This window comes from Opisthocomus hoazin, chromosome Z (assembly GCF_030867145.1).
Source record: "Opisthocomus hoazin isolate bOpiHoa1 chromosome Z, bOpiHoa1.hap1, whole genome shotgun sequence".
NCBI lineage: Eukaryota > Metazoa > Chordata > Aves > Opisthocomiformes > Opisthocomidae > Opisthocomus > Opisthocomus hoazin.
In genome coordinates, this window is record NC_134454.1 from 53,875,672 (window position 1) to 53,903,649 (window position 27,978).

The 27,978-nt window shown below is 47.7% G+C and overlaps 1 protein-coding gene across 3 annotated transcripts; it reads right to left on the reverse strand.

The window, feature by feature from the left end:
- Positions 1-249: 249 nt before the first annotated feature.
- On the reverse strand, positions 250-27,723 carry ZFAND5 (zinc finger AN1-type containing 5). Of its 3 annotated transcripts, none has more exons than XM_075447069.1 (6): positions 27,275-27,723; positions 24,086-24,243; positions 23,546-23,657; positions 23,028-23,125; positions 2,147-2,272; positions 250-1,898 (listed from the first exon to the last, which is right to left on the reverse strand). In XM_075447069.1, exons 1-6 carry the CDS (start codon positions 27,631-27,633, stop codon positions 1,750-1,752), a joined length of 1,002 nt encoding a protein of 333 aa, XP_075303184.1. In that variant the 5' UTR covers positions 27,634-27,723; the 3' UTR covers positions 250-1,749. The 3 variants fall into 3 exon arrangements, with proteins under 3 accessions (XP_075303184.1, XP_075303182.1, XP_075303183.1); XM_075447067.1 differs by lacking the exon at positions 27,275-27,723 and adding an exon at positions 26,763-26,969; XM_075447068.1 differs by lacking the exon at positions 27,275-27,723 and adding an exon at positions 25,365-25,457.
- Between the last annotated feature and the right edge of the window lie 255 nt (positions 27,724-27,978).

Consider the following 27,978-nt stretch of genomic DNA (forward strand, 5'->3'; position numbering starts at 1 on the left):
GCTCCCTTTAAGCAGACTGTTGTTTGCTGGCATTTCTGTCGGGCCATCAAGCACTTATCTGTACTCCAGCTGCTGATGCAAGTTATCGTAAAAGAAGTTGGTATATCCGAGTAAGCAACGAGGACGCAGGTAGGCTTAAGCACAGACGACATCTATAAGAACATAGTACTAACCTTTCACCTGCAACTCTACAAGGTCACCTTCTAATTACAGCAATAACTAAAACCAATGAACTATCACAAAAGGAAGTATTTCCTTCTGTACATGATTTTTATTATTTACATAATACAATATAGCATAGATGCTGGGTAGCATGATTATGTGCAATACATAAATATGAACTATCTGTACATGTTTGCATATCTAATAACTCAGAAGAACAAAGTTAGAAGCAAAAACCTGATGCTTTTAATAGTGAAGTGAAACCTAAGACTGAACACTGCAATTAAAATCAGAAGTTTAAGAGCAGCGCCTTGTTTACGTACATAACTATTTACAGATGAGAACAGGCATTACCACAACACTAGTCTAAACTGTACTTGTTTATATAAAAAACCACAAGTTTCATACATCACAAAACCCCTTCCATTATAACACAGAAGTGATATTACCAGACAAGCATCAGTGAAGTATACTGCCTTTTCTAGAGTTGTTATTGTACAATGCTGTAGATAATGCAGCCCATGCAATACACCCAAGAACTACAGTCCTACACCCAAGTACAATTAAAAATGATAAAGCAGCCCTCCAAGAGTAGTTCCAACTACCACTTAAGTCTACAGCAGCCATGTTGGGGATGGTTTTCCATGCAGAACTGTGCAACTGTTACATTTAAAATGAGAAAAAAATAATTCCTAATATTCTTTTGAACTCAGAACACACAAAACAAAGTGTATGGATAATAAACTGCTCTCATACCTCAGCAACTTACTCAGACACGTGTTGCTTGATAGAGCTGCTGTAGTATGTCTAAAAACATACGTAACTTTTTTTGGGAACCAATCTTACAATATTGTGCTACACCACATTTTTAGCTATGCAAGGAAAAGCAGACAACTCTGTTGCAGGCCAGTTCCTAAGTTCCTAGCAGGACATTTCCTTTGGTAACCTATTTTCACGATTCTAAAGTTAATGTAATCTTTTCCGAAACAGTCTCCTTCTCATACATATATGATTTTTCCCATTTTTCTCACTGCAATTGGTAAGTGACTCTCTTAAAAATGCATAAACACTCATCTTACTGGGATGGTGGACCCCTCTACATAGCTTACATTCTACTGGAAAACAATGGAGTGTGGAAACTAAAATTAGAATGAGATGTTAAATGACAGAAGTAGACTGCCAACCTTTTTGATGTCTCCTTCTCCAGAACAGGCACTAACACTAGCCAAAGATTATATATTTCAAACACATCTCAAAAGGCAGATCTGCTGCAAACATGCAGATAGCATACATCTGTTTGGCACATGTAAACTACAGTCTGTCCTCTGTGCATATGTATTCCTGTGCAGGTTTCCTATGAACCAACTATATTCTGGGGAGGGCATATATGTTTTCAAGGGCTGTATCTGTCCAATCCTGCCTGTAACAAACACTCAAACATTCTGAAATATCATTAAGACAGACAAGACTAAAAGTAAAACTTTGGAGAACAAAGGAAAATGGCCATGCACCTGCTCTTTTGTGTTTTCCTAGGATATATTAAAAAAAACACAAAAAGTCAGTCAGTCTTTTCACAAGCAGGTTAACTTATATTCTCTGGATTTTTTCAGCCATCACAACTGGGTTCTCTTTCCTGATTTTTGCTGCAGCTTCTGCTTTGTAATCATACGGGCAGTTATGCTTGTCAGAATAACGGTGAAGTCCACAAAACAAGTTTCCACATCGGCAGTCAAATCCTGTACATAGAAAAAGAAGCAACATCACTAGGAAGCTTCACATTTAAATAAGTTGTAAATTAAGGGCTTAGTCACTACAAAGAGGGTATGTTTGTCTAGTCTGACATACAGAGCGAACAACTGTACTAAGTTGTTTGGATTCTGAAGAAGCAAGGAAGTTTAATGGTACAGATATTTCATTAAGTTTTGTCTAGGAAGAGGCAACTAATCACAAAGACCTGCTCAAAATTGACAAAGTGTTCTCATACCTATGAGGCCAACCTTCTTTCTGCACATGAAACATCTGTTCTTCTTTGGTTTGGGCAGTTCAGGGGCTCTCTCTTCACTCTGTGAAGTACTAGGCTGAGAAACTGATGGGCTTGGTTGAGTAACAACTGTTAAAGCAAGTAAAGGAAATATAGGTTAAATTCCCTTTTCTTTACTTCACTAGATATTCAGTAGCACGCATGTATTTCCTAAGGATTCCCCCTACTAAGATCCTGATGTTTGTTGTCTAAAGTACTACATAGACTAGTCTACGAAAACGTAAATCAGCAATAGGGATTTCTAGGTACTCTGTTCTTCCCTTTTGGTTCTCCACAAGACAATTAGGTTTCCCCCACGGTTCATCAGCTAGAAAATATAAGGCACTTATTTGTTACACCTACATAGGTGTACACAGGTGTTTAGGGCTTAGAAAGCGCTCTAGAAGTTCCATGTACACCTTCAATGTTTAAAAAAAAAAATCATATGATTAAGCAACTAATAGGAACATATTCTAGAAGCAAATGAAATTCAGTAATGTGCTACTATCATAGTAATGGGTTACTCTGTCACTACACTTGTTAAGTCAGACGCCTACAACAGTTCACCAAGAGAGCAGCCAGCAAGCCACTGATTCTGTGACAGATCCAGAACGCAGCTATAAAACACAAACACAGTTCAAAAGAGCCTTCAGGCTTTTGACACTTTCAGTAGTTTGAAGAATGAAGTGCAGATTTACACTGAATGTCTCTGTACTTTCGCACTTTACTCAGTGTTAAGTGTTCAAGCAGGTATAGTTAAAATAAGTCATATTTTCAACCACCTCTGTCATGAACATCTTCACACAAACCTGAGTCACTTTTTAGTTAAGTTCTCTGAAGGATAAAAAATTGTCCTTTTGTGAACTTTTGTGAACCTGTTAATTTGCTCAAAAATATTTTTTTTCCATCAATCAATTTTTTTTTAATATTCCCTTTATATCCCAACTGGAATGGAGGAAAGCTGTGAGAGCAATGTTTGTACACAACTTTAACACCTGCTCCTGGTACAGTTTTCCTGAACACTCCCAGATGTATGAGGACATCTATTGTTCTAAAATAGAATAAACTACAAAGTGCATTCCAGAATAAATGGAGTATGTAAGTTTTAAGGACTTATTTGTAATCAACTTTTGTGCACACAAATAAGATTTGTTAGCTGAGATTCTTTTGGATCACTAAGTGTTGTATCCTGTGAAAAGTGGATTTTTTCCAGACATGAAAGAACAGTTATGCTGACTGTTTTTCTATCTTTACTCTCATATTTGTTTTTTAAAATTGCGTTTGCATTACTGTGTTCATAGGTATTCTAAAACACAGCTCACTATTACCACTAACACCTAGAAAACCTCACAATTCAGTGGACAAGACAGCCCAGTGTCAAGACTTCATAATCTAAACAAGATTTAAATGACAAGCTCTCAGAGGTAACAAGGAACCTTCAGTGCCAACCACCAAAAAAATTTCATGCAGTAAAACAATCATTGCTAATGTATTCTTATACTTAACTTATACACTATAGCAACAGTCATAATGAACAACTAAGGCCACTTACTGCCTTTATTTTTTGTCACCTTGCATAGATCTTTTTCTAAAAAAATCTGGGAAGGTCAGTGTCAGCGCTATCTTGCCACGTCTGAGGGATAAGAAAACTATCACAGCACTGGCACTACAGTCATTACTGCTATGGCTACTTTTTGGAGTAATTTCTGATGCTGCTTTTTTTTTTTTTTGAGAAAAATTTCTGTCTTGATGATTAACATTTTCCAGATGAACAGATATAATCCTCTGCACTTGTCTTCGAATCCCAAGGAAAGCAGTGTTTGGTATCAGTTAATCTATTTGAGAGCTTGTGACCAAAAACCAAGTTAAAAAACAGTGGTATCATACATAAACAGTGCAAGCCTGTTGGATACTATGGACCTTGGCTAACAGCCATCACTATAGCCTTAAAAAACAATAAATGACCAAACACCTCCCAAAAAGCACAGTTAAACTCCTTTTAGATTTGTTATGTTGCTAATTGGTTTAAAAATGAAATGCTAATTGTAAGCCATGGCAAATGAAAAAGAGAAACCAGAACTGCTCACACAATTTGCAATTTGGTGTATAGTTAGCCAGGGGGAAGCTTCATCTGCATCAGAACCAACTTATAAATATGACCTCTGGGAGCATACATGCTGTTTCAATCAGATGCAAAAGAAAATGCAGAAACAGGGGCAAATCAGCAGTGACCTAAATAATTAAAGACATTCACAATATGCACAAAGAGAAAAGGAAAACAAGAAGAGGAGCAAGCTTTATCACTGCCTAAGATGCCAACAAGGCAGCAACAGCGGAAACAGCAACTTCCCAGGAACCACCAAGGCAAAGGGACAGCCTAGTAGGATCGCTACCACAAAACAAAGACACTGAGAACAAATCCATCTAAAGGAAAATGTTACCAACCGCTACAGGTATAAATCCTCCTTTGCATGAAGAAACTCACAACTGGCAGCCCACGAACTGGGAAGTGATGAAAGTGATCCTAAGAAACTGTAGAGGCACATTTCCTGAAAGGGCTGCTGAACAGGACCCTCCTCCCAACTAAAACATGTTCCAAGAAGGAAAAGCAGTGTACAACATGCAGTAATGGGCACTAAAATGTCCCAAGACAAGACGGGATGTAGCCCCCTAAATCCAAGTTCAAATGTTCGATTTATCACCCTCCATGACAAAAGGATTCTCCTATTCTTTTATGCCAGCAGAGCCAAGCCTGATGATGCGTTTATACAATGTTAGACCTTCATAGATGTGCTTCTGAGTAATGGCTAGGACAGAGGCAAAGCTGCCTACCCTGCCCCTTACTTAAAGATAAAAAACATGGTAAACTGTAGTTGTTCTGCCATGACATCAGGAGCCAACATAAATTTATCTGGTACTATCCTGAGAACTGCGTGTCATAAGAGGCTTTCTTTAGCATGGAAGCCAAATCCAACCGGGCAAGCACAATTCCAGTCCTCAGTATACTAAATTCATTTTATTCCAGAAATCACAGTGTTAGTCATCAGGCGAAGTGCTCTGAATTACTGCTGTATGATCATCATGGAATGAATAACTGAACAAATGCTGAAAGTTGGAAAATAGTGGTTACTGGTACTTGTACAGTTGCTTCCTCAGTAACAGCGTTCAGATGAAGCAAACCCCTCACCACTAAAACAGGTTTTATAACAGAGTTCCTCTTTGCTTGTACCCTTCTCCATCACCTCGGTCATTCCCCTCCCAGCCTTTGGTTTAGCAGGTTACCCAATCAGGTTTAATTCCCTTGAATTTTACTAGACCGGCTCTTCTATTACAAGGCCAAAGAACTTAGGAGCAACAGATTTTCAGAACTGGGCAGGCTTTTATTAACTATTCTTTCAGTCTTAAATTATTACCTGTAGGCACTGTACGATGTACTACCGTCATGCACAAGGAAGACTATCACTGATCTGCTAGGACAATAAAGATTAACATAATCCTAGTATTGGAGCAGTGCCTGAAAAAAACCCACACAAATACAGCCATTGCATCATGAATATGGGAACATTTCCTTCATGTATAGCCTGAAGATGAGATACATCTTTACAATAGGCATGTGGGAACAGCAAGGCTACTGAAGAAAGAAGTTAGCTGCATGCCACAGCATGACAGCTACTCAATCTATATGGAGAAAGATCTTACAAACTGGAGAACAAAGCTCTTCTCAAACCCCAACGCATTAAGCCACATTGACTATGTGGGACTGCCACTGAAAATTACAAACCACTCTAAGAACAAGATTTTAAAAATTGACAGTGGTTTTCCTCGTACAAACCAGTATGACTCCTGCAAAAGAATATGCCTACTGTAGGTATCTTCCCACTGAGATTTGACACAAGAAAGCAATGAATACAGTATTTCAGTTGCACAAAGCCTGATGAAAATACAGCAATATTACATTTTAACCCCCCCCATAACAAAAGTGACCAGACAGTGCTACCAAAGTAACACCAAGAAGTTTTTAGTAGCTTCTCTGACTAAACAGAAATTAACCAAAATAAGATCCCAACAGCCTAAAATGCATGACTTTCATGGTACTAGTATGTGGTAGGCATATCAGTGGAGCAAAGTCTTCAAAGTATAAGAAAAAAAAAAAATTGATTAAAGCATTATGACTTGATGAAGTTAACCCCCAACTCCCACCACAGAAGAGCTGGAAAAATTAAAACAAGAAAGAAAAAAAAAAGTAAAAAGATATTAGACTACATTTCTGCAGTACTGGAGCAGAAAGCTGCACTAGAGATTGTGCAATACTTACAATGCATATTTACACAAGGGACTTGTATACAAAATTTCAGTCTGAAAAGATGGACACTTTCTCAAGCTTCCTGAGTGTAAATACTTTATTCTTCAGGAACTAGAATTGCTATGTCACCCCAGAGACCCATGATGAAAGGCGGTAGAATGAATTTCCATCATGTTTAATTTCATGTCAAAGAAGGCGAACAGAAATGTGCTACAGTATGCAACTCATCGCCCACATGCCCAACTCTAAGCGTCCAGCGTATCTTTACTGCTACGTTAATACAATGTAAAGATACCCCAGTTTCAGTATCACACATAAATATGGTTTAATTTGGTCACCATGAAGACTTGATGTCTGTGGTATACGGCTGTTGAAATAAAATAATAATAGCATCCTATCACCAACAAGCACAGGACCAACAGTTGGGTCCCCAGTCTTTATTTTCCAAGGTGGACAGCTCCAGGGCTTAGAAGAGCCTATTGGTTCCATTTCAGAATTGTTTCAGTCAGGGTGTCCTGGGTTTGGCTGGGATGAGGTTAATTTTCACCCCTCAACAGCCGGGGACACAGGTGCGACGGCTGACCCAACCTGGCCAAAGAAATGGAGTATTTGATACCATGTGACGTCATGCTTAGTTCGGAGTGGGGTAGCTGGCCGGGAGCAGGTTAATCACAGCTCGGGAGAGCGCTGGGCATCAGACAGTGAGAGAGTTGCTCTATGTGTTCCCTTGCTTTGTATATTCTTTGTATCAGAATTATTTTTGCTACTGTTCGCTTCCTTTGCTGTTCTGTTAAACTGTCTTTATGCTGACCCACGGGCTTTGCCGCCTTCTTTCCATTCTGCCCACCCCACCACAGGGCAGGGGTGGTAGAAGAGCTGCACGGTTCTGTGTCGCCAGCTGGGGCTAAGCAACAACAGTCCCTTTGGCTTTAGGAAGCTACTGAAGGTGAAGGGCTCTGGAGCAGAGGCTCGCACCGAGGGACCCTTTCTCCGGTGGCAAAACCGCAGCGGCAAGGCGGCAAAAAGCGCCGAGAGAGAGGAGACCCCAGCCCCCCCCCTCCCCCCCCCCCCCGAGCGGGAAAGCGGGAGGTGCCAACGAGCGGCAGCTCTGACTCAGCGGGGGCGGAGTCGAGTGTGACAGCGGCCAAACCCCCTCACGGATAAGAGCAGCCCCCAGGGAGCGCGGGCGAACAGAGCCGGCAAACAGAGGCGGCGCAGCAGCCGGGGAGCGGCGCGGCAGTTTGCGCGGGCAGGGCGAGCGGGGAAGGCGACAGGTAGGGTGCAGCCCCCCCTCCTAGCAACTCAAGTAGTGGGCATCGCCTGTCCAGGAGATATTCTAGCCATGGCTACCACCCGTGGTAAAGCTCTTGCTAGAAGGAGTGTGGGGACCCAGACAGAGGCCCCACGCAAGAACGCGGGTGTCCAGGTCTCTGGCTGCAGGGAGTGCCTGAGCCTGGCGCTCGTACCGGAGGACAGCAGAGACAACGGCTGTGTTTGGTGCGAGCAGGTGAATGACCTGCTCAGCCTGGTGGCAGAGCTGAAGGAGGAAGTGGAGAGGCTGAGGAGCATCCAGGAGTGTGAGCGGGAGATCGACTGGTGGGGCAGCACCCTGCCCTCCCTGAGGCAGACGCAGCAGGAGGTGGCTCCACAGAAAGCAGAGAACCCCCAACCCTCTTGCCACCGAGCAGAAAGAGGGGACCTAAGAGATGGGGGGGAATGGAAACGGGTCCCTGCTCGGGGTGGCAAGCGAATCTCCCCCCGGCCTCCCTCACCTGCCCAGTTGCCCTTAAGCAACAGGTATGGGGCTCTGCAATGTGAGGGACCGGCCACGGAGGATGTGGGTGAAGGTGAAGCTCCATCCAGGCAGTTGCCCAGGACAAGTCAGACAGCCCCAAGAATTACAACTGCCTCAACTAAGAAAAAAAGGAGAGTCATTGTCATAGGTGATTCCCTTCTGAGGGGAACAGAGGGCCCGATCTGCCGACCGGACCCATCCCACAGGGAAGTCTGCTGCCCCCCTGGGGCCCGGGTTAGGGATGTTGCTAAGGAACTCCCTGGTCTGGTGCGGCCTTCTGATTACTACCCCCTCTGGTAATGCAGGTTGGCGGGGACGAGATCACAGAAAGAAGTCCCAAGGCCATCAAAAGGGACTTCAGGGCACTGGGGCGACTGGTTGAGGGATCAGGGGCGCAGGTGGTGTTTTCCTCCATCCCTTCAGTGGCAGGGAACAGCACTGAAAGGGGCAGGAAAACTCACCTGGTTAACAGGTGGCTCAGGGACTGGTGCCATCAGTCAAATTTTGACTTCTTTGATCATGGGGAGGTGTACACAGCACCGGGCCTGCTGGTGACAGGTGGAACTCAGCTATCTCAAAGGGGAAAAAGGATTCTTGGCCACGAGCTGGCGGGGCTCATTGAGAGGGCTTTAAACTAGGTTTGAAGGGGGAAGGGGGCATCGCCCAGCTCACTAGGGATGAGCCCAGGCTTGGAGTGCCAAGGCCAGGGGTGAGATTGACAGCCCAGCTCAAGTGTGTCTATACCAATGCACATAGCATGGGCAATAAACAGGAGGAGCTGGAAGCCATTATACAGCAGGACGGCTACGACTTGGTCGCCATCACAGAAACGTGGTGGGACAACTCGCATGACTGGCATGCTGTCATGGATGGCTACAGACTCTTTAGGAAAGACAGGCCAACAAGGAGAGGTGGGGGAGTTGCTCTGTATGTGAGGGAGCAACTGGAATGCATTGAGATTGGCCTGGGGGCAAATGAGGAACAAGTTGAAAGCTTGTGGGTTAGAATTAAGGGACAGGCTCATAAGGGTGACATTACGGTGGGTGTGTACTACAGGCCACCTGACCAGGAGGAGGAGGTTGATGAGGCCTTCTACAGGCAGCTGCAAACAGCCTCACAGTCACAGGCCCTGGTTCTCATGGGGGACTTCAACCACCCTGACATCAGCTGGGAAGACCACACAGCTAGGCAGGCGCAATCCAGGAGGTTCCTGCAGAGCATTGATGATAACTTTCTGATGCAAGTGGTGGAGGAACCAACAAGGAAAGGCGCGCTGCTGGACCTTGTGTTAACAAACAAGGAAGGACTGGTGGAGGATGTGAAGGTCGGAGGTAGACTCGGCTGCAGTGACCATGAAATGGTCGAGTTCAGGATCCTGCGTGGAGGAAGCAGGGCGAGAAGCAGGATCAAAACGTTGGACCTCAGGAGGGCTGACTTTGCCCTCTTCAAGGAGCTACTGGGAGGAATCCCGTGGGCCAGGGCTCTCGAAGGCAGGGGGGTCCATGAGTGCTGGTCGCTCTTTAAACGACACTTCTTCCATGCACAGGAGCAATGCATCCCCCTGAGAAAGAAATCGAGCAAAGGAGGCAGGAGACCTGTATGGTTAAACAAGGAGCTTCTAGCAGAGATCAGGCAGAAGAGAAAGGTCCATGGAATGTGGAAAGAGGGGCAGGCCACTTGGGAAGAGTACAGAAACGTGGTGAGAGCATGCAGGGATGCGACGAGGAAGGCCAAGGCCCACCTGGAATTGAAGCTGGCAAGGGATGGGAAAAACAACAAGAAGGGCTTCTTCAACTACATCAGCAGCAAAAGGAAGGCTAGGGACAATGTGGGGCCGCTGCTGAATGAGGCGGGTGTCCTGGTGATGGAGGATGCGGAGAAGGCAGAGCTACTGAATGCCTTCTTTGCTTCAGTCTTCAGTGCTGAGACTGGCCCTCAGGAATCCCAGGCCCCGGAGGTAAGAGAATAAGCCTACAAAGAGGACGACTTTCCCTTGGTCGAGGAGGACTGTGTGAGGGATCGCTTAAGCGATCTGGATGCCCACAAATCCATGGGCCCCGATGGAATGCACCCACGAGTGCTGAGAGAGCTGGCGGATGTCATTGCTGAGCCACTCCATCATCTTTGAGAGGTCCTGGAGGACAGGAGAGGTGCCCGAGGACTGGAGAAAGGCCAATGTCACTCCAATCTTCAAAAAGGGCAAGAAGGAGGACCCAGGGAACTACAGGCCGGTCAGCCTCACCTCCATCCCGGGAAAGGTGATGGAGCAGCTTATCCTGGAGGCCATCATCAAGCAAGTGGAAGAAAAGAAGGTTATCAGGAGTAGTCAGCATGGATTCACCAAGGGGAAATCATGCCTGACCAATCTGATAGCTTTCTACGATGACATGACTGGCTGGGTAGACGAAGGGAGAGCCGTGGATGTTGTCTACCTTGACTTAAAGCAAGGCTTTCGACACAGTCTCCCATGGTATCCTCCTAGGGAAGCTGAGGAAGTGTGGGCTGGATGAGTGGTCGGTGAAGTGGATAGAGAACTGGCTGAATGGCAGAACTCAGAGGGTTGTCATCAGCGGCGCTGAGTCTAGTTGGAGGCTGGTAACAAGTGGTGTCCCCCAGGGGTCAGTACTGGGCCCAGTCTTGTTTAACTTCTTCATCAACGACCTGGATGAAGAGTTAGAATGTACCCTCAGCAAGTTTGCTGATGACACCAAACTGGGAGGTGTGGTAGACACACCGGAAGGCTGTGCTGCCATTCAGCGTGACCTGGATAGGCTGGAAAGTTGGGCAGAGAGGAACCTGATGAGGTTCAACAAAGCCAAATGCAGCGTCCTGCACCTGGGGAGGAACAACCCCATGCACCAGTACAGGCTTGGGGTGGACCTGCTGGAGAGCAGCTCTTCGGAGAGGGACCTGGGTGTCCTGGTGGACGACAGGTTAACCATGAGCCAGCAGTGTGCCCTGGGTGCCAAGAAAGCCAATGGAATCCTGGCGTGCATCAAGAAGAGTGTGGCCAGCAGGACGAGGGAGGTTCTCCTTCCCCTCTACACTGCCCTGGTGAGGCCCCATCTGGAGTACTCTGTCCAGTTCTGGGCTCCTCAGTTCAAGAAAGATGAAGAGCTAGTGGAGAGAGTCCAGCGGAGGGCTACAAGGATGATGAGGGGACTGGAACATCTCCCCTACGAGGAGAGGCTGAGGGAGCTGGGCTTGTTCAGCCTGAAGAAGAGAAGGCTGCGAGGGGACCTAATATATACTTACAAATATCTGAATGGTGGGTGTCAGGGGGATGGGGCCAAGCTCTTTTCAGTGGTGCCCAGTGACAGGACAAAGGGCAATGGGCACAAACTGAGGCACAGGAAGTTCCGTCTGAACATGAGGAAGAACTTCTTCACTCTGAGGGTGATGGAGCACTGGAACAGGCTGCCCAGGGAGGTTGTGGAGTCTCCTTCTCTGGAGATATTCAAGACCCGCCTGGACAAGGTCCTGTGCAGCCTGCTGTAGGTGACCCTGCTTCGGTAGGAGGGTTGGACTAGATGACCCACAGAGGTCCCTTCCAACCCCTACTATTCTGTGATTCTGTGATGTACAGCGTGTGGCACAAAGGACTGGAATAATGGCAGGGCTGACCAGATGGTGTTAAAACAACTTTTTTTATATTTTGTTACATACATTTAGTATGTTAAATAGTTGTTGGTCACAATGTTGGTTTGTTTGGTCACAATGTTGTGGCACGTAAATCCTTACTCACTGTATGCATTCCCTATCGTGCTGTTCATCACCTCTGGGAAAATGATCAGGATTACCACTTTGTTGTACTGTGTAATATCAATTTATGTTATGATAACATCACTGGGCATGAGGTTAAGGTTGTATTTGTATGGAGCATTGCAGTAATTTCTGTACCTGGGATACTCTCAGAATTTATCAATAACCACACCCACTCTATGGGTAAGGACGGAGGGGACACTTTCCCCCCTACTCTTTCACCCCTCCTTTCTCCTTCAGGCTAGTCATAAAAGCTTTTGAGACATTTGAGTATCCTTGGGATGTTCCAGCCAGCATGCTCCTGTTGCTGTGTCTCCTGAATGTCTTTCAGGTCTTGTTTAGGGTTAAACAACTAGTTAAAAATATCGTCCAGAGATCTGCTCCAAGTATGGACAATTATGAGTGGCAGGGTGTGTGAGACAATGTGGGCAAATGCCTAGGATTGCGGATAACTCCTGTCTTTTTGAACTTTACCCCTAAACAAGAGCAGAATCCTGACAAACTAGTGAAATATTTGGAAGTATGCTGTCATCCAAGCAATTCCAGACAAACACAAATCACTGCAAGGTGCAGGGGCCTGGCCCATGCCTACTGAGCCCTGTCCAACACTATTCAGTGCTCTCAAGGGAAAGAGGGCCAAAAAAACCACCCTGGCCCCTGCAGCTGCCCCAATCCCAGAGACAGGCACTGCAGTTAAACCAGAAACACCAATGCGTGCCGGTATCAGCTCCCTCTATATAGAAAAAGAAATACACAAAAAATCAGTCTGCCTGGTAAGGCATGACTATGAACCAGGGCCATCACAGGAACAGGAGAAGGAGGCAGAGCCAGACATCACCTCTCCCGAGTCGATGGATGGCATGAAGGAGACCAGGAGGGTAAAATCCCTCCAGCTGTAAGTGAAGACCAGGTTCGGGACCTCCTGAGGAACCTAAACATACAGAAGTCCATGGGACCCGATGAGATGCATCCCAGAGTCCTGAGGGAACTGGCTGATCTAGTTGCCAAGCCACTCTCCATGATATTTGAAAAGTCATGGCAGTCAGGGGAAGTCCCCAGTGACTGGAAAAAGGGAAACATTGTGCCCCTTTTCAAAAAGGGTAGAAAGGAAGACCCTGGGAACTACCGACCTGTCAGCCTCACCTCTGTGCCTGGGAAGATCATGGAACAGATCCTCCTAGAAGATATGCTAAGGCACATGGAGGCCAGGGAGGTGATTCGAGACAGCCAGCATGGCTTCACCAAGGGCAAGTCCTGTCTCACCAACCTAGTGGCTTTCTATGATGGTGTAACAACAAGGGTGGACAAGGGAAAACCAATGGACATCATCTATCTGGATTTTTGTAAAGCCTTTGACACGGTCCCCCACAACATCCTTCTCTCAAAGTTGGAGAGCCATGGATTTGATGGGTGGACCTTTCGGTGGATAAGGAATTGGTTGGATGGTCGCAGCCAAAGGGTAGTCAACAGCTCGATGTCCGGATGGAGACCAGTGATGAGTGGAGTCCCTCAGGGGTCCGTACTGGGATCAGTGCTGTTCAATATGTTTATCAATGACATGGACAGCGACATTGAGTGTACCCTCGGCAAGTCTGCAGATGACACCAAGCTGAGTGGTACAGTTGAGACACCAGAAGGAGGGGATGCCATCCAGAGGGACCTGAACAAGCTGGAGAGGTGGGCCTGTGTGAACCTCATGAGGTTCCACAAGGCCAAGTGCAAGGTCCTACACCTGAGTCGGGGTAATCCCCGTTATCAATATGGACTGGGGGATGAAAGGATTGAGAGCAGCTCTGCTGAGAGGGACTTGGGGGTACTGATGGATGAAAGGTTGGACATGAGCCAGCAATGTGCGCTGGCAGCCCAGAGGGCCAACCGTGTCCTGGGCTGCATCAAGAGAAGCGTGGCCAGCAGGTCGAGGGAGGCGATTCTGCCCCTCTACTCTGCTCTGGTGAGACCTCACTTGGAGTACTGCGTTCAGCTCTGGAGCCCTCAGCACAAGAAGGACATGGAACTGTTGGAGCGGGTCCAAAGCAGGGCTACAAAAATGATCTGAGGGCTGGAGCACCTCTCCTGTGAGGACAGGCTGAGAGAGTTGGGCTTGTTCAGCCTGGAGAAGAGAAGGCTGCGGGGAGACCTGATTGCAGCCTTTCAGTACTTAAAGGGAGCCTATAGGAAAGTTGGGGACAATCTTTTTAGTAGAGACAGCAGTGACAGGACGAGGGGTAATGGTTTTAAACAGGGTAGGTTTAGGTTAGATATAAGGAAGAAATTCTTAACAATGAGGATTGTGAAACACTGGCACGGGTTGCCCAGAGAGGTAGTGGAGGCCCCATCCCCAGAAACATTCAAGACCAGGCTGGACAGGGCTCTGACCAACCTGATCTAGTTAGCGGTGTCCCTGCTTGCTGCAGGGGGGGGTGGACTAGATGACCTCTAGAGGTCCCTTCCGACCCAAAACTTTCTACGATTCTATGATTTCTATGATTCTATGATCATCACCCGGTCCCTGTTCCTGAGCGAGCTGAGGGATACGCAGTTTTGGCAATACGGCCTACGGCAACACAAAGTAAGTCTCTTGTTCTCCCTTGTCTTGGCTGTGGAAAAACTGTCCTGGGAGGTCCAGCAACTCAAAGAGAATATGTCTTACTCCCCACTTGTACAGAGCAGTATCTCAGTTATTAGGAATAAGTGTTCCTCTGCTCAAGAGAAAGGATACACAGGCTACACACCATGAAGCACCCTGTGGTTTTACCTGCGTGACCACAGAGAGGACATGAAGTGGGACGGAAAACCTACCTGAACCCTAGAGGCATGAGCTGCAAGGAAAAAACAATCACAAAAATGGATTCTTATGGGAAAAATGCCACTCTGGTCTGCAGCGGGCAGTTCTCCAGACAGAGCAGAAAGCCTCATCTTACTTCTGATCCTCTTGAAGGGACCTCCAAGTCATTTTTACAGCAGGTGAGCAGCAAATTCTCTGACAAGGATTAGAGGGGCCCTGCCTCCAGCGAGGTGGAGGAAAGAGACAGCCGGATTTATTGCACGGTGTGGATTCAATGGCCTGGCACACCAGACCCGCAAGAGTATCAGGCTCTACTGGACACCGATGCACAGTGTACTTTAACAGCATCAGATTACAAAGGGGCAGACAGAACCTATCTGTACTTCTGGTGTGACAGGGGGATCCCAACAGCTGACTACATGGGAGGCTGAAGCGACCCTAACTGGGAAGCAGTGGCAGAAGCATCCCATTGTCACTGGTCCTGAGGCCCTGTGCATCCTTGGCATAGACTACCTCGGGAGAGGGTATTTCAAGGACCCAAAAGGGTACTGGTGGGCTTTTGGTAGAGCTGCTTTGGCGATAGAGGACATTAAACAGCTGTCCACTGTGCCTGGTCTCTTGGAGGACCCTCCTGTTGTGGGGTTGGTGAGGGCTGAACAACAACAGGTGCCAATCACTACAACGGTGCACCGGCGGCAATATCGCACCAACTGAGACTCCCTGATCTCCATCCACAAGCTGATCCGTCACCTGGAAAGCCGAGGAGTGATCAGTAAGACTCACTCACCCTTTAATAGTCCCATATGGCCAGTGACAAAATCTAATGGAGAGTGGAGACTGACAGTAGACTACCATGGCTTGAATGAAGTCACACCACCGCTGAGTGCTGCCATGCCAGACATGCTAGAACTTCAGTATCAGCTGGAGTCAAAGGCAGCCAAGCAGTGTGACACCGCTGACATCGCTAATGCATTCTTCTCCATCCCTTTGGCAGCAGAGTGCAGGCCACAGTTTGCTTTCACTTGGGAGGGACGTCCAGTACACCTGGAGTTGACTGCCCCAGGGGTGGAAATACAGTCCCACCATTTGCAATGGACTAATCCAGACTGCACTGGAACAGGGTGAAGCCCCAGAACATCTGCAGTACATCGATGACATCCCTGTGTGGGGTCATACAAAAAAACAAGTTTGAGAAAGGGGAGAAAACAGTTCAGATCCTTCTGAAATCTGGTTTCGCCATTAAACGAAGTAAAGTCAAGGGACCTGCACAACAGATCCAGTTTTTAGGAATAAAATGTAAGGATAGGCACCGTCAGATCCCAATGGATGGGATCAGCAAAATAGCAGCTATGTCTCCACCAACCAGCAAAAAGGAAACACAAGCCTCTTTAGTTGTTGTGGGTTTTTGGAGGATGGACCTCTCTGTCAGGTGACTGGGAAGAAGAACAATTTCAAATGGGGCCCTGAGCAACGACAAGCCTTTGAACAAACTAAACGAGAGATAGTTCACGCAGTAGCTTTTGGGCCAGTCCAGTCAGGACCAGATGTTAAAAACGTGCTCTACACTGCAGCCGGGGAGAATGGCCCAACCTGGAGTCTCTGGCAGAAAGCACCAGGGGAGACTCGAGGTCGACCCCTGGGGTTCTGGAGCCGGGGATACAAAGGATCCGAGGCCCGCTATACTCCCACTGAAAAAGAGATTCTGGCAGCACATGAAGGCGTTCGAGCTGCTTCAGAAGTGGTCGGCACTGAAGCACAGCTCCTCCTAGCACCACGATTGCCCGTCCTGGGCTGGATGTTCAAAGACAGCGTCCCCTCTACGCATCATGCCACCGATGCTACGTGGAGTAAGTGGGTCGCGCTGATCACCCAGTGCACCCAAATGGGAAACCCCAGTCACCCAGGAATTCTGGAATTGATCATGGACTGGCCAGAAGGCAAAGATTCTGGAGTATCACCAGAGGAGGAGGTGACACGAGCTGAAGAGGCCCCACTGTATAATAAGCTGTCAGAAGATGAGTAGCAGTATGCCCTGTTGATTGGTGGGTGCTGCCGCACTGTAGAAAGCATCAGAGGTGCAAGGCTGCTGTATGGACTCCTACATGATAAGTCGCAGAAACTGCTGAAGGAGAAGGTGAATCAAACCAGTTCGCAGAGGTGAAAAGCCATCCACCTGGCTTTAGACATTGCTGACTGAGACAGGTGGCCAGTGCTCTATCTCTGCACTGACTCACGGATGGTGGCAAACGTCTTGTGGGGGTGGTTAAAACACTGGAAGCAGAGCAATTGGCAGCGCAGAGGCAAGCCCATCTGGGCTGCCATTGTAGCAAGATATTGCTGCCCTGCTAGAGAAGCTAGTTGTAAAAGTATGCCATGTGGATGCCCACGTCCCTAAGATTCAGGCCACTGAGGAACATCAAAGCAACCATCAGGTGGATTAGGCTGCCAAGATTAAAGTGGCTAAGGTGGGTTTGGACTGGCAACACAAGGGTGAATTGTTTATGGCTTGGTGGACGCATGACACCTCAGGCCATCAAGAAAGAAATACGACATACAGATGGGCTCATGACTGAGGGGTGGACTTGACCATGGACACTATCACACAGGCTATCCATGAAAGTGAAACAAGCAAGCCAAGCGGGTAAAGCCTCAGTGGTACAGAGGATAATGGCCAAAACATAAACATGAGGAGGCCTGGCACATCAATTATATGACATTCCCACAAACCTGCCAAGGCCAGTGCCATGTGCTCACAATGGTGGAGGCAACCACCGGATGGCTGGAAACCTACCCTGTGCCCCATGCCACTGCCTGGAACACTATGCTGGGCCTTGAAAAGCAACTCCTCTGGAGAAACAGCACCCCAGAAAGAACTGAGTCAGACAATGGGACTCATTTCCAAAAAAATCTCATAGACCCCTGGGCCAGAGAGCATGGCATTGAGTGGGTGTATCACATCCCCTATCCTGCACCAGCCTTTCGGAAAATCAAACAGTACAATGGACTGTTAAAAACTACGCTGAGAGCAAGCGGGGTGGTGCCTTCAGACACTGAGTTACTCATTTAGTAAAAGCCACCTTGTTAGTTAACACCAGGAGATCCACCAACCAACCTGGCCCTGCCCAGTCAAAACTTCCACGTACTGTAGAAGGGGATGACGTCCCCACAGTGCACATGAAAAATACATTAGGGAAGACAGTCTGGGTTAGTCCTGCCTCAAGCAAAGGCAAACCTGTCTGCAGGACTGCTTTTGCTCAAGGACCTGGGTGCACTTGGTGGGTGATGCAGCAGGATAGGGAAGTTCGATGTATACCTCATGGGGATTTGACTTTGGGTGAGAATAGCCAATGAATTAAGTTGTATGATGTTAATTGCTAAATAGCCCTACCACCGCATGTCATCACCACTATAGTCACTATATGCCTTATCAATGGTATTACAGTAAGAATCACCCAAACTAATGAAGGATGGGCTTTGATGAAAATGAACAAAGTGCAGCAGTGGTGGGACTGGACCTTGCTTCAGCAACTGGCGCCCAGCAACCTCCTGAAGTTTGGCACCTTCAGCCCACAGACTGTGGGCACAGGCCATGCCAGATAGACCAGCCATGACCTCTGGACGCAGCATGCAGTCACCCAACACCACACCTCAAGTCTCCTGCCCTGAAAGACTGTTATGACAGATGTAGCCCAAAGTCACAGATTAAATGAATTCAACAGACATTTGAGAGGGATGCTCCACAGCCCAAGAGGAATGATATCTGTGTGATATATATATAGAACAGGAAAAGTGGTGGTAATTAACTGGAAAATGAGGGACCTGGGCATAATTTAGACGGTATAGAATAAGGTGTGAATAATGTCCTGGGTTCGGCTGGGATACTGTTAACTTTCACACGAACCCAGGAGGGCTCACAGCCGCCACAGCTGACCCAAACTGGCCAAACAAACATGGTATCCGATACTGTGTGCCATCATGGTGGGGCTCTTTGTGGGGCAGCTGGCTGGCGGAGGGGAACTGTTGCTCAGGAGCACGCTGGGCATCGGGCGGTGAGAGAGACTTGCTCTGTGTATCCCTTGTTTTGTATATTCTTTAAATCAGTATTATTGTTGTTACTGTTTGCTACCTTTGCTGTTCTGTTAAATCATCCTTATCCCAACCCACGGGTTTTGCCTTTTTCTTCCCAGCGGGGGGAAGGGCAATACAGCCACCACGTGGTTCTGTGTCACCAGCCGGGGTTAAGCCATGACACAGGGGCATCTGCTGAAGCTGCAGCAGACACGGGGAACATGAAGATGAGCTAATTATTTTCAACACAAGATAGAGCTGTTGTATTAGACAATTTTACCAAGAGCCGCAAAGGAACTGTCTACAGATAGCAACATGGTTAAAATACTATAGCCATGTGTGCAAACAAATCAGAATTAACACAGCGTTCATTACAACAAGACCCAAGGAATATGGTGTAGTTACCATCTGCATCTTACCGTATCTCATAAGCTAGCTGTCTACTCAGCATCTTACTCACAGTATTACCTGCACCACACACTAGACATCACAGATGTGTACATTGGTTCTACCCACAATGTGAGACTAACCCGTAATGGGGTCTCAACCTGAATGCAGGACAGGTGTAAAATAACTCAAATCATATTGGCTTGGTAGAAAGCCAAGAGACAAGTGAGCAAACCAGTGCTGCCTGCTGTCTTCTGAAGATGATTTATTCAGCAACAGAAAGTGTAAGTTACAACACTCCTGGAATTATACAGTAGCTAACAGTATTCAGGTATTTTTTAAATACGTGATTTACACAAGACCTTAATCAGTTCAATTTCTGGTTCACTTTCTTTATAAGCAGTGCTACCCTGCAGCTGTGGCTTCACAAAATGATAGCTAATCACACTAGTCCCCGAAACAGAGCTATTACTGCATTTAAAAAACACACCCAAAACCAAAGAAACGCACAAAACCTAAACCCCAAGCCTCCGATACCAATCACGTCTGGAAACACCGGCAGACCTGACTGGAGACTCATCATTCAGCAAGGTGATGACGTACAAAAGCGCAGGAAAAGGCTAAACATCTGCTGTAACTTCACACAATATGATTATTTAAACACAGTTCTTTTCAAAATCTTTTTTTTTTTAGTGGCTACCATCTAACCCAATTCTCTTTCTTGTACAGATCTTTTATTTCCATTTGAACACCTGCTAAAAAAACAGAACACATGTGTTAAGAGCTCCACTATGCCTCACCAGCTTGGTAGATATATTGCTTTAATAGCATAACACAAAGAAAAGAGTTAGCTAAGTTTTGCATGTAATTCCTGCAACTCAGCACAGCAAAAAAACCAACTATGAATCGTACTTCTAGAAGGCTTGGGTATAGCCTGACTTGGGTCAAGACTATTAGAATTCAATCCTTCATAAGCAGTATAAAAGCTTATCAAAATCCTCTAAAAAGTATTCTGTAAATAGTGCCCACTTATGAATTTGAGTTTGGCCATAACAGCCTCTAGATTTCTCTGAGCATTCCTTTACGAGCAGTTTAGACACACAATTGCACTGAATACATGCCACTGTTCAATTATAAAACTGCACCAAACAAGTAATCTGAACATAGAAATTACAAGTTACAAGAAACACACACATTAGACATGAATTACAACCAACTAGATCAGTTACATCCATCATGCCTTTCTTCCTTCAAATACTAAAATACAATTAAGTGTCTTAGCACTGGTTTTGTTCTGAATAAGAACCCAGGTTGCAACACCGACCTGTGCAAAGGAAATAAAACCTCTCAACCGAAAAAAAAAAAGTAAGCCTGTTAAGCTTCATTTTTCCTCAACTTCACCACCTTCTCAAGTCAGCTGCTTCAATTCCAACAGCAAACAAGTATGATTTTATGCTACAGACTGCTAAAAAAATTTCCATTGACCAGATGTAATTATATTTTTATGTTTCCCGCTTGTAAGGGAAATATCCAAAATTTCATTCACTAATGAAAATTTGGCGGCAGAGCATGTGACTTCAGTCTGTTGAAGACATTAAAAAGCTACTTTGCCTGAAGGTTACATTGTTTGTTCATAATCTGTTACTATCTGACAGATGGTTATGAAATTCAGTTGCTAGGGTCAGACTGTGCTTACAACTAGACTGTGTTTTCTCTAGCAACTCCGTGGCTGTGGCATTATCCTAAAGAATTACACCTCATAGAAAGTACTAGCTTTGTTGCTACGAGGCGATGTGAATTATTTACCATTGTTTCAGTTCCTCCTTGAGAGACCAGCACATGTTGGACACTGCTGGAAAAAGCAGAAGAAAAGCGCAACGAGTCCAGAAATGACCAGGATTTTTAGACAAAAGTTTAGGCCAGCTTCTCCTGCCTGCAAGACAGAGACCGACGTACCACTGAATACAGCCAAAACTTTGTGTATTTCACATGTCCAACAAACCCTAAGAAAACTACGTGGGGACACTATCCTATGCTGTGTACAGTCTGTGCCAAATGGTAACACTCAGAAGGGAACTCCGGCATTACCGCAGCTGAGGCCATCTCACAAATTTACAGGTACGTACTCAGGACAGCAGTTTTGTTCTACATGTTTTTCCCAGACACATTTAAGTTGTCTCGCAGTTTTTCCAGTCATCTCTACACAAGCTTGTGACAGTTTTTACTGTTTTCAACCTGTGAGATTATTTACAACCTCACATAAGTATCTCGAGCTGCTTTTATATTTTTTTTCCCCTATTCTAATCAACAGAGTGCTGTGTGACACTACCTGTCAAGCAGTTGACCCACAGTACCTGAAAAACAGGAAATATGTCAACAACTACTGAAGACTGTCCTTTACACCCGGCGAAATGACAAATTCCTTCTGACACTTCTAGTAAGGTTGAAGTCACCTATTACTTCACCACTGCTCTCATTTTATGTATTCCTCTTTCCTGCTTGCCACATTTCTGGTAGGAATTCATAAGGGAAGAGGGGCTGAAATACAGTAGCAAAGTCTAAATTATTTCTCAGTTACATGAAGAAAGCCTCTTCAGATGACATCAGTTACAGGAAGTTAATACTTGCAAAAGTCTCCTCTCAGTCCATGCAAAATGAAAAACCCAACATGTTGCACAAGTGTGCTTTATGTCACAGAATCTTGACTTAGCATGACTTGTTGCAAATGGTAAAACCCTCTGTACAAATACCGAGCAATTAAATATCAGGTCTTACAGCAGTCTTTGCTAGCAAAGATATATCTAGATAAAAATCCTTTTTATACAGTGCTGAGTAGCATCTTCTGCAATTTTCATCTCACTGACTTCAAAACTGAAAAATTTAATTTCATCTTCAGTTTGAGTGAACAGACTTCTTACTAAACATCGGCTTTCAGCCTCTTAAGACTATTTCAGAACCACGAAATTTAATAAAAAAGTGTGTGTAAGTACGGAACAAGTGTGTTAAGATATCTATTTGAACAACTCAACATGAATTCAGTCACACATTGTAGGTAGGAAAGCTGTCCCTCCCTGCCTCCCTCCAAGAAACAGTTTACACTTTAACGTTTAACTACTACAGCTACAGCCTTCCAGTACAAGTATAAAACTTTTAAATTGACAATTCACACCCAGCAATTAAGGCTGCAAATATCCGACAACCGCGGAACAATGCATTGATTATATCTGCTGATTACTGAATTTGTTGAAGAACCCTAAACAGCTTCTGTTAGTATTTTCAGACCAGGTACTCCCTTCCCCTCACAGCCTCATTCCTCTGTGGAACGGAATTTATTAAGAACCCCATTCTCCAAACGCAACAAGCCACTCTGACTGCCACGAGTCCGCAGGAATTGTACTGCTACATAATACACAGTGATCTCAACATTTTGACTTCAAATCTGAACACCTTGCCCAACAGCAATTTTAGAGTACCTTACTTTTAAAAAAGCAGGCTTGGGAGCCACACCCACCCTCACAGGTGTCAGGGTTATTTTTCACTAACAGCGAACATGCATCTTCAAACTCTATTGAGGCACTAGTCCTTCTTCTTGACCGGGGAGAGAGTACTCAAAAAGCATCCTTAACAATGATCACAACAGTTCCCAAGACCATGGCCACAACAGGAGATGCCTACTTACAAAGAAAACAAACCATCCACTTCCGTTAAGTCACCAGTTGTACCCAGTGCTACTCTGCAAACATACCTGGCTCGGTCTCCGTTTTTGGTGTTACTTTATCCTCTCTTGAAATGTTCATTTCTGTCATTTGCTGCGTTACAGGCAAAGCGGTAACAGGCACATTTCTGTTTAAGTACAGTGAAACACGTAATTTATGTTAGTTTTGCATTCATAATAAAACCTTAAACCATCCAGACCTATTAATAAACTACCTGTTCAACTACTACTGATACACTTCCCTGACCTCTGCTTCTACTATCTTCAAAACACATTTTTTTACACTATTTTAGTTTCCCTAGAAGAAAACAGGCAAACCTGCAGAAAACATCTCTCCAGATAAATCAAAACCATCCTTTTACATGTAACAATCCAACACCAAATATTTCAATCGGTTCTCATTTACACAGATTCCTAAAGCACTGTCAGGCAGACTGTCCCTTTTTGCTCTGCAGAAACTCACTGCAATAGGGCAGGACTGCTGCAGGCCTTCCACTTGCTGCACACTCACAGCTCATGCAAACCTCAAAGTAATACCTTCACTGTACCTTGATTTTTCAGATGTGCTGCCAACAGCACCTTCACAGTTGTTTAAGCTAGTGTCTGCCCTCTGTACAGATGCAGAGTCTGAGGTAGGACTGTTTGAACCACTGGCTGTTCCTAGGTTAACAAGAATTTGACAAGTTAGTTACACACAAATTGTAGTGTATACGTTAGTCAAATAGTCTTGTGTACAGATATGGACTGTCTGCATCCAATCTTCATTGCTACTGCATATCACTCCTTACTTAAAGACAGGCTACCCACTACCGAAACACACAGATTGTATAAGAATACACTAAAAGAGGAGGCTAAGTGGGAAAGCAAGCTATGGCTGAATGCCAAGCGGACCGGAACACATTATACTGAAATGTATTTTTATCTTTATGGTGATTTAAAGTAGTATTCTCTTTGATAGTCACTGTTTTAGTACGGCTTTCAGAAGTTCGCCTGAGACATGTTCCGGGATTCCTTGTCATTTTGTATACATTTTATTTTAAAAGTAGTAAATAAAAAACAAAACAAACCCCACAAACACACACCCTTACCCATTGGGCTGATTCTACCACTATTCTGCTGTCGCTGAAGATGCTCTTTGTAGCAAATGGAACACATCCCATTTGTCCTAGGATTTCCATAAAATCCACATCCTGTACTACACAGCATGGGCCCTGGGGTCTGGTTTGTCTCCTGAGTCATCTCGATGCTGTAAATAAAATCAAGAACTGCATTAGGAGCTGGCATGTCACCAAAATCAATTACAGGATTACAGAATTAAAGTATCTCTGCTCACCCTGCCCCCAAAAAGTGGCATCAGCATTCTTAAAGAGGCTTATATGGATGTTAATATACCATTCAATACTGTAATTTTATTGCTAAGTAACATCGTTATGAACCTTTAAAAGAAGAAAAAGTGTCATCATACTAATACTGGGAAATAATGTACTTGTTGGGCACTGAGCTGCATATGCAAGTTATGACCATATTAAATTTGACAGCCAAAGCAGCCCTTTATTACCAACCTCTGAGCACAAACAGTGATATGCAGAATAAGCAAGACCAAGTTCCTATCTACTAAACAGTTCTGGCAAATACTATAGTTTACTTCCACCCCCCCCCCCCCCCCCCCCCGACTCTAGCAGAAGAGCTCCACTTTTTCAGTAATGTTGATCTTGCATCATTTTGATGCTAATTCCGCTAATAGCGGTTCCTACACTCACAATGAGTCTGCCACGCAGAACAACAGAAAACCCTTCAGTGTTGGCAGCAGCCATCTAAAGTCCTTATTCCTTTAAGAGAAATTTCCAAAACAAGACCATGAACACTGCTTAAATTGTGTATGAAACCCAATACTGAGTACTAAGTGGCGACAACAGGCATACAACAGGCCCTTCGACTGAGAATCTAAAGAGCATTTCTGAAGTAAGTTTACACGGAGTCTTACTCTTCCAAGAGAAATAAAATCAACAGCTTTAAACTGATGAATATGTTCTATTACACAGCCTACACGTTAAAATAAAAAGCCAGTTAAATCCTTTGTCTTAATAAAGTTATAGCAAGTCTTCTGAACCTCCCAGAGGCAGACAATGCTAACACTCTACCATGAACTGCAGAAGTTAGGAATAAAAAATACTTCACCTTCACTGCTGGTTAACCTCTGCAAAGCAAGGTTAGTAGAAAAACTGAATAGCAACCAAATCCTTGATTCCCAAGGGCAACAAAACTGGAACACAGTAATCAAGCAATCTGCTACAAATTGAGGACACTTAAGAACACTGTGCTTGCCCTCCCAAAATTTAGATTGAGTAGAAGCTCTGTACAAGGTACCTGGAGACATTTTAGTGTAATCTCTAGATTGCCATCTTCCTATCCAGGAAGAGTCATCACAATTTGACTGCTGATGCCTGCAAGAAGTCAAAAACCCCACAAGCAAATCCATTACTGTGTACAGAGGAATACTATATTGAATTAACAAAATCCCACACTGCAAGTAGTAAACTTGTGTTCCACCAGCATGACAACTGCAACCGACAGCTGCCTTCAGCTACTTAAGCTGAATTTCTGGGACCAAAGTAAACCAGGAGCAGGAGAAAGTAAACCAGCAAAACTCATCTGCTTGCCTGCTGGTGGTCGCAGGGCCTCACTTCCCCGGTATGAACAGCCGTATTTACGCCTTTTTGTAACACCTCCCGGGTATAAACAGTTTCCTTTCAGGACTACAAAACGGCTGCCCACCTACTCTGGCGCAGCTTTACAGCCACACACACACACCAGCCAAGGGAGCGAGAAGAAACCACGACCCGCCTAGAGAAATCTAAATAAAAAAAAACAAAACAAACCCTGGCCGCCTGTGTCGCAGGCCTACGTCCGCACAGCGCCAGCGGAAGGCTGCGCTCCCGCCCCCCCGTTACGCGGAATTGCTCCCAGTGCCCGGCTCCGCTGCCGCACCAGCGCGAAGCCGTTCCGCCACGCACCCCGCCCGCAGGCCCCGGCGCCCACTTCCACCGCCGGGAAGCTCGAGTCGCCGCTGCCCAAGGAGCCGTGCTTCACACCCCCCCGCCAGGCAGGGAAGCACTTCCTCCGCCGCCCTTCCCCCCCCCCCCCCCCCCCCGCGGCTCGACCCCGCTCCCCCCGAGGCCCAGGCCCGCCAGGCCCGCCCGCCGGTCACGTGGGCGGGCGCCCGCGCTTCCGCCTGTCAGGGGTGGACGGCGGCGGAGCGCCGCTGAATCAGCCCCTACTTGTATCTCCCGGCCGCGGAGCCCCGTTATCGACTCAGCCCCCGGAGAAGCGCGGCAGCATCGCCGCCCCCAACGGGCCGCCGTCGCCGCCTGATCGCAGGACGGCCCGGTGCGACCGGCGGGGGGGGGGTGGGTGGGGTGCCTAGCGGGCGGCCTCCGGCGCACAACCCACACAAACCGGAGCCCTTCCATCCCGTCCAGTGCGCGGCGAGGCTCGGAGCGGGACGCGCAGCCCCCCTCCCCCCCGCCCCGCAGGCACAGCCCGGCTCCGTCCCGCCGGGACGGCCCCACATCTCGGCGTTAAGGACGGACGTCAGGACCCCCGACGCGCACCGAGATCCACCGCAAAAGCCGGGAACCGCGCCGGCGACGCGTCTGCTGCGACCTAAACACCCCTTCGGCCCACACCCTCCTTCCGCAGCGGGACCGCAGTTACGCGAGACAAACCCCAAGCGGCGTTCACCCAGGCTTCCCGAGGCTCTCTCACCTGCGCGGGGGGACGCGGGGTCGGTACCGACACCGGGCGCTTCCCGAGGCCGGGCGAGTCAGACAAAAGGGGAGCCGCTGCCAAGCGCCCGCAGCGCCGTACGTCTTAACGGCCCCCCGCACCCCCCCGCCGCGGACATCGGAACACAAAGGAACCCCGGCGGCTGCCGGGATGCGGAGCGGCGGCGGGGGGGGTGCCGGGGCCAGGCCGCTCCTCGCAAACCCCTGAGTCACGCCCGGCCCGGCCGCCGCCGCAAGGCCCCGCGCCGCTGCCGGCCCGCACGGCCCCGCCGCCGGCGGCGGCCAAGGAAATCTTATTGTCTCCCCGCTGGCAGCGGCCCGGCCCGCGGCCTCGCCCCGCACCGGGGTCCGGGCGGGAGGAGGCCGCCGGGAGGCGGAGAGCGGCGGGGCCGCCCGCGGGGTGGCCCGGGCAGCCCCCCTCCTCCCCTCCCGCTGCCGTGAGGGCCCTGGGGAGCTGACCCCAGCAGCCACCCCCCTCCCCGCCCCGCCTACCTGTTCCCGGCGGGGGCCAGACACCCCGCGGCCTGCGTCGGAGAAGGCGCCGCGGGGGTCTCCAGGCGGCTGCCGGGAGGGCCCCCGGCGGAGGAGGGGGGCGGCGCGCAGGGCTGGCCGCACAGCCGCGGCCGCTTCCTTCTTTTGTTCCCGCAGCGGCGGCGGCCGTCCCGGCGGCCGCGGCGCAAGGGGAGAGGCACCGTGCGCCGGGGGAGGGAAGAGGAGGAGGAGGAGGAGGAGGAGGAGGAGGAGGAGAGGGAGGGGGAGGGGCGGAGGGGGCAGGGGAAGGAGGGAGCCCACCGCCTCCGCTTCCGCCCCCGTCCCCGCCTCCTCCCGCCCGCTGCCGGCCGCCGGGGCATGCGCGCTGGCGCCGGGGGCGGAAGGAAGCGGGGAGGGGGGAGGTTGCCGTTGTCGCCGGTGCCCTCGGCGCCGCACGCGTGAGGGAGGGAGGGAGGACGTCGTTCCAGGCGACGTCATAGAGCTACACCTGCCCCGGGAAGGAGGAGGCCATGTGCGGGCGGGGGGCGTGGCCGTGGCGGGAGTGGGCGGGGTTTCCTGCGGGCCGGGCGGGGCGGCTGCCCACGGTTCGGTTACCGAGGCAGTTCCCGGGGCTCAGGGCGCTGCCCTCGGCCTCAGTGTGCTCGGTGGGGCGTGAAACTGCTGAGAGCAGAGTGATCCCTGCCCTGCGTGAAGGTTTCGCTGTG